Source organism: Tenrec ecaudatus, chromosome 3 (assembly GCF_050624435.1).
Source record: "Tenrec ecaudatus isolate mTenEca1 chromosome 3, mTenEca1.hap1, whole genome shotgun sequence".
Classification (NCBI taxonomy): Eukaryota; Metazoa; Chordata; class Mammalia; order Afrosoricida; family Tenrecidae; genus Tenrec; species Tenrec ecaudatus.
This window is the reverse complement of record NC_134532.1, coordinates 170,775,939-170,792,380: the sequence shown is the minus strand read 5'-3', so window position 1 is coordinate 170,792,380 and position 16,442 is coordinate 170,775,939. Positions and strand designations below refer to the sequence as shown.

The following is a 16,442-nucleotide window of genomic DNA, read 5'->3' as shown; positions in this document are numbered from 1 at the left end:
CCCACTTGACTGTTCTTGAGAGCAAGCTTAGATTACATCTAAAAGACACATCTCTAACATTCCATACTCTGTGGTTTATTGTGTTGCTCAGTAGACGGGGTTATTTCAGAGGTAAGTATAAAGACGGCAAGCGTTGTTTTCGAAATACTCCCAGTGAGAATTTTCCACCCAGAGCAACTTCTTATGGCTTCCTCTCTATAGGAACAGCCCGTTGGGGAGACAAAGGAAGGGGAAGCGGGAGGAGGAAGGCAGAGAAGGGCTACATGTCTTACTTGGATTGGGAGAGGCAGCCTGGTGCGACCAGGGCGGGGTTCTCCTCCGTGGTCTGAAGTGCAGTGAGGTCGACCATGTTGACCATCACGTCATTCGTGTGGCCTGGGAGCTGGGGGAGCACAGACATGATCTTCTCAACTAAGTTGTCACCATGATGGCCAACCGCTCCTGGTTAAGCAGACAAGAAAAATATACTATAAACTCACAAAAAGGAGGTAACTTTCAGTTGGATAAAAATAATACATGTCCTATAGAAAATAACAATTTCGTTGTGGTTGTTTCTACTATGCAAATCAGTAACAGAAATCTAGTACTCTGCCCTTTACGGCACTGACCAAACTCACAATTATCTAGACAATGTTGGTCTCATGGGTTGAAATTCAGTGCACCGCGAGGTCACACTCTGTGTCTACTCCCATATCCCCAGCGCCCGTCACAATGCCTGCATATGGAAGGAATCAACAAGTATTCACTGAATAAATCAATAAAGGATCAGGAGTGCTATATCCAATAAAGAGTGCCACAGAAGAGAAGCATATCAAAATTTTAGAACTGAAAATTTTCACTTTCCTGATGAAGACACTAAGACCCACAAAGGCTTAGATATAAATGCAAGAGTTGTGAATAGCAGTTTCCCTCCACGCAAATATAATGGTCATGTGGCAGAGACCGGCTGTCTCGTACGCACCACGCACAGCATGGGACTTGACAGCTAGTAGGTGCTCCCCAAGCGTTTGCTCAACAACGGAAAGCATGAATGAAAGAAGGGTGGCAACTTATAGTGAATTTAATGAGTGTTTTCTGTGCCCAGGCAGTGTTGTACATGCTTAATGCACATTAACTCTTTAATAACAAATTGAAGACCGGCTCTCAGTTTCGCCTCCATTCTGAGTGTGGTGTTGCTCCGACTTCACCACGTCGTCTCGTAAGACTTCCAGGATCAAGTGATTCCAGGCCAAGAAACAGAAGCAGAATCGGCCCATTCCCCAAAGGATTCGAATGAAAACCGGTAATAAAATCAGGTACAACTCCACGAGAAGACACTGGAGAAGAACCAGGCTGGGTCTGTGAGGAGCCCCCGGAGGAGGGCGCAAACGCCGCACTTGCCCAGGCTCACATCGTGCTGCGTTGCATTAAGACTTTCGCCACCATCTGATCAATTGAACTTCTATTGGCAAATAATCTGGTGTCTTCCTTGGTTTTTATGCTTCTGCATCGTTTAACAATAATAATGTAAGGCTGTTGGTTTAAAAGAAAATTGAAGACCAATGACACAGTTCATACTTTTCCCATGAAACTAAGTAATATCCCTAAAAGCCAGTGTTGCTTAGAACAACATATTCCAGTGATGGGTAGGAGTTACCACAGCTACTCATTCAATCCCATTCACTTTAAATTAATTAAAATTTTGCTTCCTAATCTCTCTCTGTGTCCCTCCTGAACTACCTCTCTTGCTTACTAATAATCTCATTTCCCTCCCTCCCTCTCTCTCTCTCTCTCTCTCTCTCTCTCTCTCCCTCATCATGTTACATTAATGGGGTAAAAGGGGAAATACCAAACCATGAAATCAAGGAATCACCATCATCATAATCACTATATCATCATCACAGTAGCAAATATTCATTGAGAACTTTTGAATACTATGTTCCAAACTATTCACTATTATCCACATAATCTTTTATTATTAAGATATTTTATTGGGGGCTCTTACAGCTCTTACAACAATTCATACATCAATTGTATCAAACATATTTGTGCATATGTTGCCATCATTTTCTTCTGAACATTTTTATTTTCTATTGAGCCCTTGGTATCAGCTCCTCTTGTTACCCATTCCTCACCACCACCCCACTCTTGTGACCCCTTGATAAATTATAAATTATTATTATTATTATTTTCATATCTTACACCAACTGCTGTCTCTAGTCTCCCACGGTTTCTGTTGTTTACCCTCTGGGGGTGTGTATGGTTATGTGTCAATCATTGAAATCAGTTCCCCTTCCTCCCCTCTTCTCCCCATCTTCCGCCTACACTTCTGATATCGCTCCTTCCATTCCTGTTCCTGGATTCAGTGTGTCATGAGCTCATCTCTTATCTCTACCTGTGCACAGGGAAAGGCAGGACTGGGGTCATGATAGTGGGGGTTGAGGAAGCCTCAAGGAACCAGAGGAATATTGTGTGCTTCATCAGTGCTATAGTACCCCCTGTTTGACTCATTCCTTCCTGTGACCCTTCTGTGAGGGGATGTCCCATTGTCTACAGATGGGTTTTGGGTCCCTACTCCAATCCACCTCATTCTCAACAATATGGTTTTTTTGTTTGTTTATTTTTGGTTCTTCTGATGCCTGTTACCTGACCCTTTAGACACCTCATGATCACACAGGCTGGTGTGCTTCTTCCACGTGGGCTTGTTGCTTCTCTGATAGATGGCCGCTTGTTTAACTTCAAGCCTTTAAGACTCCTGATGCTATATTTTTTTTATAGCTGTATCCATGTAATTCTTACAATGCCTCTGATTGGTAGGAATTGTTCTGCTCATTTACAAAATAAAAGGTTTAGTGTAAGTTATTGCTTAAGATCACATAACTCATGGAGGAAGGGAGACAGCAGTCGATGTAAGATATGAAAATAATTATAATTTATAATTTATCAAGGGGTCACAAGAGTGGGGAGATGGTGAGGAAAGGGTAACAAGAGGAGCTGATAGCAAGGGCTCAAATAGAAAGTAAATGTTTAGAAAATAATGATGGCAACACGTGTAAATATGCTTGATACAACTGATGTTATAAGAACTATAAGAGGCTCCAATAAAATGATCTTTAAAGAAAATCACATAGCTTGTAAATTCAAACAAAGGAGGCAAACAACTCCAAAAGCCATGCTTCCTTTAAAGCACAAATAAATACATAAGCCTGGCCCACAAAAGTGATACATGACAGACATAGCACAAATATTTGTGAAGTGACTTCTGGGGCTACAAAACCTTTTTTAAAAATTATTCCATTAGAGGCAAGGATGACAAGACTTCCTCTTCCGTGCTTTGGGCATGTTGTCAGGAGAGACAGTCCCTGGAGAAGGACACTGTGTTCGGTACAGTGGACGGGCAGTGACGAGAGGAAGGCCCTCGATGAGATGGGCCGACACAGTGGCTGCAGCAACGGGCTCCGGCATGGGGACAATTGTGAGCATGGCGCAGGGCTGTGGGAGCTTCGTTCTGTATGGCATGGGGTTGCGCTGGGTCAGAGTGGACTCAATGGCACCCAACAAGTAGAATACTCACTCAAACTGAGAGAAACCATGCCTTTTTTCTGGTTTCTGATTATCTCCCCAGCACTTGGCCCAGGAGCTGCTCATTAAATGCTTGATGAATTAATGCCTAATGATTATGAGTGGCCCTGGGATCTACAGCCGCTCAGAGCTCTAAGTGAACTATTTGTTTGTTTTTTAAACAAAGCATGGAATGGAGATATTAGGATTATATGATAGTATTTCTCACTCTACTAGTTCCCTCCTCCCTTATTAAATTTTTCACAAATATCGACTTGCCTCCCAAATAGATTTCTTTGACTGTAGTGGCCAGCTTCTGATCCCTATTCCAAGTTGTCCTTATTTTCTTCTCCTGCTTATAGGCACATGATAGATGCAAGTGTTCTGTATCTGCTGCTCCTTGTCTTTTGCCCATTCAATCAGGCCGCTGCTCACTCCTCTGGACTCCAAATAGAGGATTTCTTTTTGGGGGGCAGAGGGTGCTAATTATTATTAATTTGGAATAGTACATATATCATATTATTCCATAGTTTAATCATATCCAGCAGAATTTTACATTTGCTACCACAATCCATTTCCAAACATTTCTTTTCTACATGAATTCCTTAACATCGTCTCCCTGTTTCCCACTGTTTTTGGCAATCTCTGTCCATTAAATTCTTTTAAATTGAAATTTTAAAATAATCTGACCCACAACAAAGTGTTAGATGGGGCTTTTTACTCTCATAAAGGCACTCACAGGGGTAAGTCTACCTTATCTTATAGAGTTGCTATGAGTTGGCATCAACTTGATGACGGTGGCTCTGGTTTCACTTAGAACAAACTTTTGTTTCATGTATGAACTTGCTCCTGGTAGCAATGTTTTTATATTTACCCTCATACAAACAGAACAACAACAACAACAACAAAACCTTTGTCATCAAGTCAATTCCAAATCATAGTGATGCTTAATAACATACTAGTGTATCAAAAATCCCAGATTAAGAACCACCATCTGTATTGAAAGAGAACCTTCTAATGGATTTAATTTAAAAGTAAGCATGAAGCTAAAGTTCAGAGGAATTGAACCAAGACAGGAAATGTAATTCTCAGAGTTCCACCCCATCCCACCTTTGTAACTTGACCTTGAAGCCTATTAGCAAAGCACTCTTGCTGATCTCAAGATCAGCAGGAGGAAAGAAGGAAATGAAAGAAGAGGAAAGGAGACTCAAACCTTTTTTGGATTCCTAAGTCAAGTCCACGCTTTCATTTGTCCCTATAAGCACATCGGAGCCCCACAGCCTTGCTGCTCTGCGAACATGGCAACCCCCATTTCAACAGAGCACGCCCAGTCCTGCGCCATCCCACAATTGCTCTGTTTGCGCCCACTGTTGTAGCTCGGTGTCCACCCATCATGCCCAGGGCCTTCCGCTCTTTTGCTGCCCCTCTACTTTAGCAAACATGATGTCCTTCTCCAGGACTGCCTCTCTTAACCACATGTCTACAGCACATGAGAATAAGTCTTGGTATTCCCACCTCTAAGTACATGTGTCACCTATACTGCTTCCAAGACGGATTTGTTTGTCTTGTGCACATTTACCCACTACAATGTATCCTTTGATCTCTTAACTGCTTCTTCCATCTTGGATCCAAGAAAGATGAAATCCTTGACAACTTCAATCTTCACCAGCCCTGGCAATATTACTCATTGTTCCAGTTCTGAGAACCCGAGTCTTCTTGACATTGAGTTGTAATCCACACTGAAGGCTACAATCTTGATCTTCATCAAGTGCTTCAAGTCCTCCTCGCTTTAAGCAAGCAAGGTGTGTCATCTGCGTATCATAGATTGTTAATAAGTCTTCCTCTGAACCTGATACCACATTCTTCTTCACATAAACCAGCTTCGTTGATTACTTGCTGAGCATACAGATTAAATAAGAATGTTGAAAGGATACAACATTGATACACACCTCTCCTGATTTCAAGCCATACAGTATTCCCTTGTTCTGTTTGCACAACTGCCTTTTAATCCAAGCACAGTTTCCACATGAGCATAATTAGATGTTCTGGAATTTCCATTCTTCTCCAGGCCATCCAGTTATTGTGATCCACACAGTTAAACACCTTTGCATAGTCAATAAAACACAAGCAAACATCTTTCTGGTATTCTCACGAATCAAACGGGAAATTTAATTCCCAAGAGTTACCATCTCCTCCCACCTCTGTAATTTTAATTTCAAGCCTATTAGCAAAGCACTCTTGCTGATCTCAAGGGCTGTAAAAGACAGAAGAGAAATCTAGACTCAAACTTTTGTGGCTTCATACATCAAGTTTACCCTTTGACTTGTCCCTAGAAACAAATCAGAAGCCATAGAATTCTGTTGTTAAACTTCTATCAAGCATGCCCAAAGTCCTTTCCCAAGGCCCGTGCTTCAAGATGGCTTACACATGAGTAAATTAAAGTAAGCCAGAATCAAACATTTATTTCTCTAACAATTACAACACATTTTCCCCATTTTTAAGCTCTGAGGAATTAACAACTGCTTCAAGCGATCAAAGAGCTTGTCTAACTTGTTCACCACTGTTTCCCTCTCACCTGTGAGGAAATGCTATAGAATCCACATCTGACCACCTCCAGTCACACAATGGGGAAGGAGAATCAACTCATCATCTGCTCAAGGAGACATGCCTCCACCCTCCATCCCCTTCTTTATCCTGCTCTGATGCCAACTATTTCTCCCATGGTACTCAACTTCCCTGCTGGGTTCAATAATCTGTTGTAATGGCCAAACAGAACTCACAGACACTACTCTTAATTGTGGGAGTTTATTTTTTAAATCGTTTTATTAGGGGCTCATATAACTCTTATCACAATCCATATATACATCAATTGTGTAAAACACATTTGTACATTCATTGCCCTCATCATTCTCAAAACATTTGCTCTCCAACAGTGCCTATTGTCAACCATGCCAGTAGCATCTCAATCACTCAGTCTCTTGGTCTCTGCCCTGCTTGGGCCAGTCTGACAAAGCTCCACATGTGTTGATAAATGCTCGTATATCACACACACACACCCCCTCTGCAAACCAGCATCCTGGCCAGAGCCATTCAGCTTTCCTCTTTCTGTGGGCTGGGAATCCCATTGCTCTGTCTCATGGCCTAGGTGCTGCAGCCTCTAGTACCACTTCACACAGGGATCTCACACTGGTGGCTCTCCTTTCCTGATGCCCCAGGGAAGTCTCTAATCCTGCTTTTGAGATAGTTTACTTTATACCAAGTAGAATGGCAGATCTGAGCAATCCCAGAAAGTTAGAGGACTCTACATCTTCTTTGTATGCTTCCAGTCAGTCTGTGGACAAGGACATCATGCCTGGGTAGAGTTGAGGGTCAGTAAAAAGAGGAAGGCCCTCAGCAAGATGGACTGACGGAGTGGCTGCTACAATGAACTCAATCATAAGAACAATGGTGAGGATGGGGCAGGACAGTGCAGTGTTTTATTCTGCTGTACACAGGGTCACTAAGAGTTGGAACCAACTCAACAGCACATAAAAATGATCACCACGCAGTCACTGATTGCGAGTTCCAAAGACTATACATAGAAGTACCATACTAAGTAATTTTACTTCAGTGCAATCTCAAATGTGTAAGGCACACAGTAGGCACTCAGTAAAAATGTAGTGGAAAAAGAATAAACCTACTATTAGACAAAGTGGTATTACTTTCCATCAAGAGCATGGCAAAATGATGGGGGAAATGTGCCTGTGTGACAAGCATGATATTAACAATGTCAAATATTTATGAATTATTTTAGCCATTTTTGCTACTATCAATTTCACATGTAAGAAGACATTCTATCTATCCATTTTGTCCTACTAGGTGGCTCGTGTGTTGCTGGGATGCTGAAAGCCATAACCCTGATATTTCTTGATATCATCTCACAACTCAGATACAAGAATCAACTTGTTCTTAAAAACATTCAGTCAATTGTGCATTTCTAAGTATCTTGACTTTTTATAAAAGCAGTTAATGATAGTTCATATGCAGTAGCAACTGCAGCATATCAGAGGCTGCTAAATGCCCAATTTCAATGAATAATGAAGCCATCAGTGCCTAGTGTAACTAGAGAGATGCTCGAGCCAGGAGTTCCAAGTCTGGCTGTTCTAGGACGGGTCCTCTAAACTTAACTGTGGTCAAGTCTCAGGGGTAGATTAAAGCTAAATCTCGGCTGTGGATTTAAACTCACTGTGATCCTCTTTGATTCTAACTCATGGCAACTCTATACTGAGTTTCTGAAACTGTAAATCTTAATGGGAACAGACCACCTCATCTTTTCCCAGGGAGCAGTTGGTAGATTTGAACCACAGACCTTGGGGTTAGCAGCCCAATGCCTGGGCTAAGCATACCCCACCTTTAATCAAGGAAACTCAGGCTCAGATAGGTGACATACCTAAGCCACAACCATGGACCAGATCCAGTGTTTCTAAAACCAGTCCCAAAATCCTTGCCCCTGTTCCATTTACAGAGTGATTCTCCAATCCCGCGTGTTTGCTTCCTCGTGGAGGTGCTGAGATGACTAGAAATAACTGGTGTAAATGACTATGGGCCTGCTCTTATTTAAAGTAATTCAATGAAATAGCTGGTGTTTGGTGTGTGGGGGGGTGTGTGCTATATTGGGCCCAATTATATCTGTCTGTTTGTGTACAACCCCTCGTTGCCCAGAGTTGGAAGCAATTGGGACTGCCGTTTCTCAATAAAGGTATTACTGGCATTTGAGGGAGAAGAATTCTTCCCAGTATGGGGTTAGCCTTCCACATTACAGAATTTGCATTTCACACTTGAGCCTCAGGCAATCAATGATGGTAACACCTTCTAGTCAGGGCTTGCCCTAGCATGAAGGGATTTAAACAATCAAACTGAAGGCAAAAATTCCATGATGAATAAAACCCTAACATTTTAATAAAGGTAGGATCAGTATTACTGATTCTTCCTTTTGCCTCTGGTTCCATCAGGACTCAAGCAGCTCAGTGATTGATCCCATCTATGTATTAAAATGTAGCCATTTGTTTCCTCATGGGTTTGGGGCATTAATTTTTATTTTTTTAAGATATTACATGTTGTTTAAAAGGCATTAAGTTTATGTTAATGGTGGTAAAATACTTTGGAAACGTTCTCAATAATGGTTGTACAACACAGAGATGATGGAGAAGCTCCATATCATCAGTTAAAGCAAGACCAGAGGCCAACTGTAGAACAGACCATCAATTGAATGAAGAAAAACCTTAAAAGTCCACAAAGGCAAAATACAACCTTGAGTATATCCCACCTGAACTTAGAGAATATCTTTTTTTTTCAAGATAAATAATATTTTAATGCAATATCTTTTTTTAGCAGTTTTAGTAGCACGTGAGCTACATATTATGTAATTAAATCATATCAAGAAGAGTTGTACAATTATCACAGTCAATTTTAGAACATTTTCTTCTTCTTTGTACTCACTGTTATTCATGTAACTATTTTTCCTAATTGTTGCAAAAATATACACAATAAAATATAATTCAGGGCCCAAGTATATAGTCACCACTGATGTTGCTAAGAAAAGGTATTTGCAATAAATACACCATTGATCTTGCAAACTCAATGAAGCAGTTCTACTCTGCACACGTGTCACCATGTGCCCAAATCCACTCAAGAGCATCTAACCACAACAAAGCATGAACCATTTCTCCTGAAACTGTGGCCTTTACACACCTCTCAAGCCTGAAACCACGCCCTCAGATGAACTTTTCACCAAACAATTGGCAGGCCTATCATGTTAATATTAACCCGGAAAGCAATGTATTCCTCAATACAACCAACCATAGGAAACATTTGCCATAAGCAAATCTTAGATGGTAGGAAAGAAAGATTAATGGAAACAGAAAACCCAGGGAGGAAGTGGGGAAAGTGTCATTATACTGAGGAGATGACAACTAAGGTTATGAATAAAAATATGCCTAGATTGAATGGGACATTGATTTGCTTTGCAAACTGCCACTCAAACCACAATAAAAATGTTTACAAAAACACACACACAGATTAATCCCTGTAGGAATATATGCATAGATGTTTTCAAATTCAAGAAAAGTGACTCCTACCATATTAAAAAAATTATGCAACATACCCAAATGTGATTTGTCCCAAGTATGCAAAAGTGACAGAGAATTAGATAATCAATTCATGTACTACACCAAATTAATAGAGAGAAAATAACCAAATGGAGAAAAGGCATGTGACAAAATCCAACATGTTTTCATGATAAAAATTCTCAGAAAACTAGGATTTGAAAGGAAATTCCTAGAAAGCAATGGGACCTACAGTTCCAGAGGGACTTGGGGGAGGAAATGGGAGGAATGGAGTGGTGAGCAAACAATGCCATAGACAGGGGAACAACTAGGGAATTAAAATCAATCATGAGGAAGGTGTAGCGATCCCAGTGGTGTTGGAGCAACAGCAATCTAGCTGAGAGGAATTACGAAGAGGCAGAAGAAGGGCAAGTGTGATGGTGTGGCAGGAGGAAGGTAAAAGGAAACAGAGGAAATATCGAGGAAGCAAAGCTATGGATAGAGGTATAAACCTAGGTATGCACTCGTGTAAATATATCAATTCATAAAAATAGAATTATTGCCTATGTACATATATTTATATGGCAATACATTGAGGAAATGGATGGACTTTGGGCATCTGCTCAAGCCCTCCCTTGACACAAGAACACTGTGCTCTAACAACCTGGCATTCTGTGATGCTCACCCTCCTGACACAATCGCTGAAGACAAAATGGGTGCATAAGCAAATGTGGTGAAGAAAGCTGATGGTACCCAACTATCAATAGATATAGTATCTGGGGTCTTAAAGGCTTAAAATTAAACAAGTGGCCATGTAGCAGAGAAGCAACAAGTCCAGAAGGAAGAAGCACATCAACTTTTCATGAGGTGTTGACGGAATCAGGTATCAGGCACCAGAAGACCCAAAGCAAAACAAAACAAAACGAAAACATTTTTGAGAACAAAGGGGGTCAGACCAGTGACCCCAAACCCATCAGTAGACAATAGAACACCCCATCCCCAGAAGGGTCACAAGGAAGTGATGAGTCAACCAGGGCCCAATATAGCGCTGATCAAACACACAAGAGTCCTCTGGTTCTTTGAGGCATCCTCACCCCCCACTATCATGACCCTAGGCCTGCCTTACAGTTCTGGGTAGACTGGAGCATGTACCCTGGTACAGATAAGAGCTCACAACACATGGTATCCAGGTCAGATAAGCCCCTCAGGAACAAAAATGGGAGGAGCAATACTAGGAGGGTAGGGGATGGTTGAGAGAGAAGGGGAAGAAAGGGGAACTGATTGCAATGATCGGCACATAAGCCCCACCCCAAGGGGACCAACAACAGAAACATGGGCAGGTAAAGATATGAAAATAATAATAACATAATTTATCAAGAGATCACATGGGAGTGGGGGGGGGAGCTGATACCAAGGGCTCAAATAGTAAGTAAATATTAAGAAAATGATGGCCACATATGTACAAATAGGCTTGATACAATTGATGGAATAAGAAGCTATCAGAGCCCCAAATAAAATTATTTATTTAAAAAAGAAAGGGAGGAAATTTCTCAACGTGATAAAGAGCATTTTTGCAAAACCCACAGCTTCACATCTGTGAAGGAGGATCCAACTCCACAACCTCCAAAGATGATTCCTAAGAGACAGAGGCCAGACATACCTCTACCCTCCAACCTTCTTTACCTATTGTGACACTGCCGTCCTCCTACAGCACTCAACTTTTCTGTGGAGTTCGAGAATCCATTGTAATGACCACACAGAACTCACACAACACTGAAGTTTTGGGGGTTTACGAGGGAAGTTACCATGTTATGAAATATTAAAGATCAAGTTATTTGTCTAAAATGCCTCTCAGCCATGGGGGCAGACATCTCTCTCTCTCTCTCTTTCTCTCTCTCCCCCTCCCTCCCTCCCACCTTCCCTCCCTCTCTGGTCTTCAACCTCTCAACCATATGGTCCTGTGACCTCTTCCCTGTTCACACAAATATTATAAAGCTTCTTTTAACTTTAAAAAACTCACAGCCATCAAGTTCATTCCAATTCATAGCATGCCCATAGGACAGGGTAGAATGGCTCTTGTGGATTGCCAAGACTGTAAATCCTTACAGGAATAAAAAGCTTCATCTTTCTTCTGAGGAGTGACTGGCGGTATCAAACTACTGACTTGGCAGCCCAACGTGTAACCCACTATTCCACCAGGTAAAGGTGACACAAGCTTTCGCACTCTGCAAATCAGCCTTCTGCTCAGGAGCACTCAGATTTACTTATCTTAGGGCCAGGAAATCCACTGCTGTCTCACAATCTCAGTAATGTTCTTCCCTCTGTCTTTTGGCTTCAAAGCTGTGGCCTCTGGTACCTCTGCCACTTCAGACAGGGATCTCAAATTCACTGTACTGGGGGCTCCTCTTGCTTGATGGTAGGGAAATTATCTGTTTCCGTTTCTGAAATGGTTCATTTCGTACTCAGTAGAATAACAAAACCAACCAGCCTCTTGTTTAGAGTATTCTACATCTTATTCGTTTTTCCCACCCAGTCAGTGGGAGGGAGTTATAAAGACAATAGATACTGTTAGGTGCCATCAAGTTGGCCCCAACCCATTGCGATCTTATGTACAACAGAATGAAATACCACATGGTCTGTGCCATCTTCACAATTGTTCCCAGGTCTGAGCCCATTGATGCAGCCACTGGGTCATCTCATCCAGGGCCTTCCTCCGTTTCGCCACCCCTCCACTTTACGAAACATGATGTCCTGCTACAATATGTCCAAAGTATGTAAGGGAAGTCTCCCCATCCTTGCCTCTAAGGAGCACTCTGGACTTACTGCATCCAAGACAAACTGAGGTGTCCTTTTAGCAGTCCATGGAACTTCCAATATTCTCCAGCTTCGTTTCTATCAGCAAGTCCATTTTCCAACTACTATTCCTTCCTTTTTGTTTCCAACTTTTGCATACCACCAGTAATTATCAATGCATCTTATTGCATGTTTGATCAATTTTCAACAGAAACCCGTAGCATTCTTTGTTTTCTTCATCTCTAGCTTTTGTAGTTGGTGCATAAAGTTGAATAACGGTTGTATTGATTGATTTCCTTGGAGGTGTATATATCACAAATAGCACTGATCACGAATAGCACTGTACTTCATGACGGAGTTAATAAACTCTTTGCTGATAATGAATGCCACGCCATACCTCTTAATGGTGTTGTTCCCAGCAAAGTAAAGCATATGATTTTCTGATTCAAAATGACCAGTAACAATCCATTTCAGATCACTAAGGCGTAGAGTACCAATCGTCATGTGTTCCATTTCATTTTTGACTACTTCAATTTTCCTAAATTCATACTTTGCATATTCGAAGTTATAATCATTAGAAGATTTTTACAGCAATTTCCCTTTACCTTGAGTTGTGCATCATTGGCAAATAAAGACCACTAAGGCCCCTCCCACAGGCTTTACCACACTCGTGTTACCATGGTTGACTCTCTTCCAAGGAATCAGCTCCTCTTCAGTCACATTTCAAGTGACATCAGATTAGAGGGGCAGATATGCTGGCAGTAACTGGGTCAATGTTGTTTCCTTTTTGAAAGTGCTTCCAACCTAAGCGGAAGGTTTTCCGAAGTGGAGAGCTGAGTCCTTCTCCATTGTCTGTTCTTAGTCTGAAGCTCTGCTGACACCTGTTCACTTTAGGTGACCCTACTGGCATTTACAAAACAAGTGACATGGCTTCTATCGTCACAGCAAGACACAAGCCACTACAGTGCGACAAACTGACAAACAAGACTAAAGATAAAAGAGCCATACTAGTAACTTCACTTCATCAATCATCATACTCAACAGTGAAACACTAAATGCTTTCCCCCTATGATTGGGAATAGGGCCATGAAGTGCACTTTCACCACTGCTACTAAACATTGTATTCGAAGTTCTAAAATATACGATTAAGCAAGAAAAAGAAGTAAAGGGCATCTTAATAAGAACCACTAAGCCACCAGGTACCTATTAATCAGAAAATATTAATAAAACAATCTCTATTTGCTAAAAAAATTCTCTAATTGATCCTATTTATAGAAATTCTCAATGAGTCCACAGGAAAACACTAGACCTAATTAAGTAAATTCAGCTATGTTGTAGAATACAACAAACAGAAATAGGTGTAGTTTTCTACCAGTCTCTTTAGTCTTATTCACTGTTGATGTTTCACTTCAGCCATAATGTTTTAAACACTCATTTAAAGAAACCTAATAATCAACTAGGAGTCTGTTGGGTGTCGGAAACAGTTAACTGATCTACAACTAGCAGAAAGTTTGGTGACTCAGACCCAAACAGAGGTGTCTCTATGGAGCAATTCGACTTGGCACACCTGAAGACACCAAGAGCTAAGAAGACTCAATAGCAACTAACAACATGCCAATTTCATGGTTTGTGGTACAGTTTTTCCTTCTCCTGGGTCATCTGAGAGGAGGCATAGTGGTGGCATAGTGGTTATGCACTGGGCTGCAATCCGTCAAACCAGCAGCCACTCCTCTGGAGAAAGACCTAGTGAAGAGTCACAGTATAGAGTTAGTCTCTGAAGCCCACAGGGTCCCTTCTATCTTTGTCCTGGATGGTCACTATGAGTTGGCATCCACTCGACCAAGTTTGGTTTGGGTTTTGAGTTCATCTGATAACACCTCTCTAACAAATAGGGATCTTCTTACAAATGGCTGTTGGGAATGTTGGTGTTTACGAAGTTTAAGTGAAGTTCAGCTAGACAATTCTCCTACATGTCTAGGCACTACTTAGGTGTATTAGAGCTTTGGGGTGGGGTATTAAAATAAGGCAGTGTGCATTTATCCAGATAACAAATTGTATCACCTCGGCTAATTTACATGTCTTTGCAAATTAAACCACAAGCTCTGTGAAATCTGACACGAGTCATCTTTGTTTCTTCAACATGGCATATAGTAAGAGTCCAGGAAAGTAGAAGCGGACTCAATGAAAGTTACAGCACTGAGCTATCTGACGTTAAAGCACAGTACAGCAATGCCACTTACCTGTGAGATCCAGGGTCCTGTCCACGAAGACCACCGAAGCCCTGCCCGAGGCAGTTTTTCTCCGGTTCTTGGCAGGGGCATAATTGGCCAGATCGGCAGCGATGATCCGACTGAGTGAGCCCACAGCAAAACACTCCTCCCTTACCCCTAAGTGTTCACACAGAGAACTGAGGCCTGACACCAGGCAGCGGATCTGCAGCGTCAGCTCAGGGGTCAGGGCAGGCCCATCCACATCAGCCAGGCTTCCCAGCCTTCTTTTGTCCGGCCGGGCGCTGTTGAGGAGATGCACATCCTGGGGTAGCAGTGGGAAAAGGGACGCAAAGGAGGGAGTCATGGCAAGGTGGGGAGCAACGGGGGCGAGCAGCAAGGGGACGTAGAGCACCTCGGCCGTGTAGTTCATGTTGCCCATCCATTCACACAGCTTCTCCTCCAGCTGCTCGAACACCGGCTGCTGCCCCTCCAGCTCGGCCGCCGCCGCCGCCGGAACATGGTTCGCCGTGAGGTGGACAGCGTGGCTCACAGCTGTGACCACCACGCAGTACTGAAAATGACTGCGGCGGATGATGTCCCGGAGCGTCTCCACGGTGCGGCCTTTCAGCAGGCAGCTCAGCACAAACACTGCTTTGGGCTGCTTTGCTCCGCCACCAGCCGCCTGGGGTTCGAACTCCCGCAGGTGACACTCCGGACCGCCCACTGAGTCCAAGAGCCTGGTGGACCCGCAGCCCCAGTGAAGGCTCTCGGCGCAGGCGGCGTCCAGGTAGACCAGAGCCCGCTTCATTTTGGCCAGCACCTGCTCCCAGCCCTGCTGGGTGAAGGATGACACGCTCGGGGCGCTCATGGCTGCAGATTCGGCGCGTCGGGCGCAGGAAGGTACAGAAACTGACCTCGGAGCTTCCGGCTTCCGGGAACTGCACTTTCTGAGACTTTGACAGTCAACACAGTACACGTGGTTCCGGTTCTGATGGCTATGCGCGCGGCGCACGGTGATGACGTCCAAGGGAGCGCTGATTGGCTAGTGAGCAGGCCCGGGCTGGGGGGGGGGGTAGGGGCGGGGCTGGAAGGTAAGTGGGTGTGGCTGCGTGGTTGCGCATTACCGACAGAGTCCAGGGCATAGGGCAAGGGGCTGCTACGAAAAAAATGGAACAGCACTGTTTTCATTTCCCCACCTGTTAAAAACCACCCCGTTAAATCTCAAGAATAAAAAACCTGACCTGAAATTGAATATGAGTTTAGCCCAAAATAGTGAACGTACTCTGAGCCGCCAACACAACCAAATCTTGTTTAGGAAAAGTACAGCCAATGGCAAGACTTCATCCCTCAGACTTTGAATATATTATCTGGAGGGACCTGGAAAAGGACGTCGTGCTTGGTAAAGATAGCCAGCGGGAATGAGGAAGACCGACGAGGAGATGAATTGACACAATGGTTGCAACCTGGGCCTCAAACAAAGCACCGATTGTGAGGGTAGTTTAGGATCTTGGAGCGTTTCCTTTTGCTCAAAGGGTGATTGTGAGTCAGCAGCTACCAAGGACAATTTGAAGTCTGGTTCCCCTCCCCCACTTGGATGGTATCACATCTGTAAAAGTGAATCCTTTTTCTTTGGCTCAACGACAATGTACGATAATAATAAACCTTTATGTAATGTTTTGTAGTTTATACTTTATGAATTGCTTTCACATGTTATTGTACCTAAGCCTCATTACATACCTAATGGCCTCATTTTTATTTCTCTGTTTCCCTCACTGCATCTCATGATCGCCAAATCCTGTGAGGCTTCAAATTGTAT

The 16,442-nt window shown here is 42.8% G+C and overlaps 1 protein-coding gene across 1 annotated transcript in view; it reads right to left on the bottom strand.

Moving 5' to 3' along the window:
• Window positions 1-15,580, bottom strand: part of SCFD2 (sec1 family domain containing 2) — a 466,192-nt gene extending 450,612 nt beyond the window's left edge. Inside the window, exons 1-2 of the mRNA XM_075544345.1 lie at window positions 14,657-15,580; window positions 273-441 (exon numbers count right to left, since the gene is read on the bottom strand). Of these exons, the coding sequence (XP_075400460.1) occupies window positions 273-441; window positions 14,657-15,494 (1,007 nt within the window). The 5' untranslated portion in view covers window positions 15,495-15,580. The remainder of the gene's footprint in view (window positions 1-272; window positions 442-14,656) is intronic.
• Window positions 15,581-16,442: the final 862 nt, after the last annotated feature.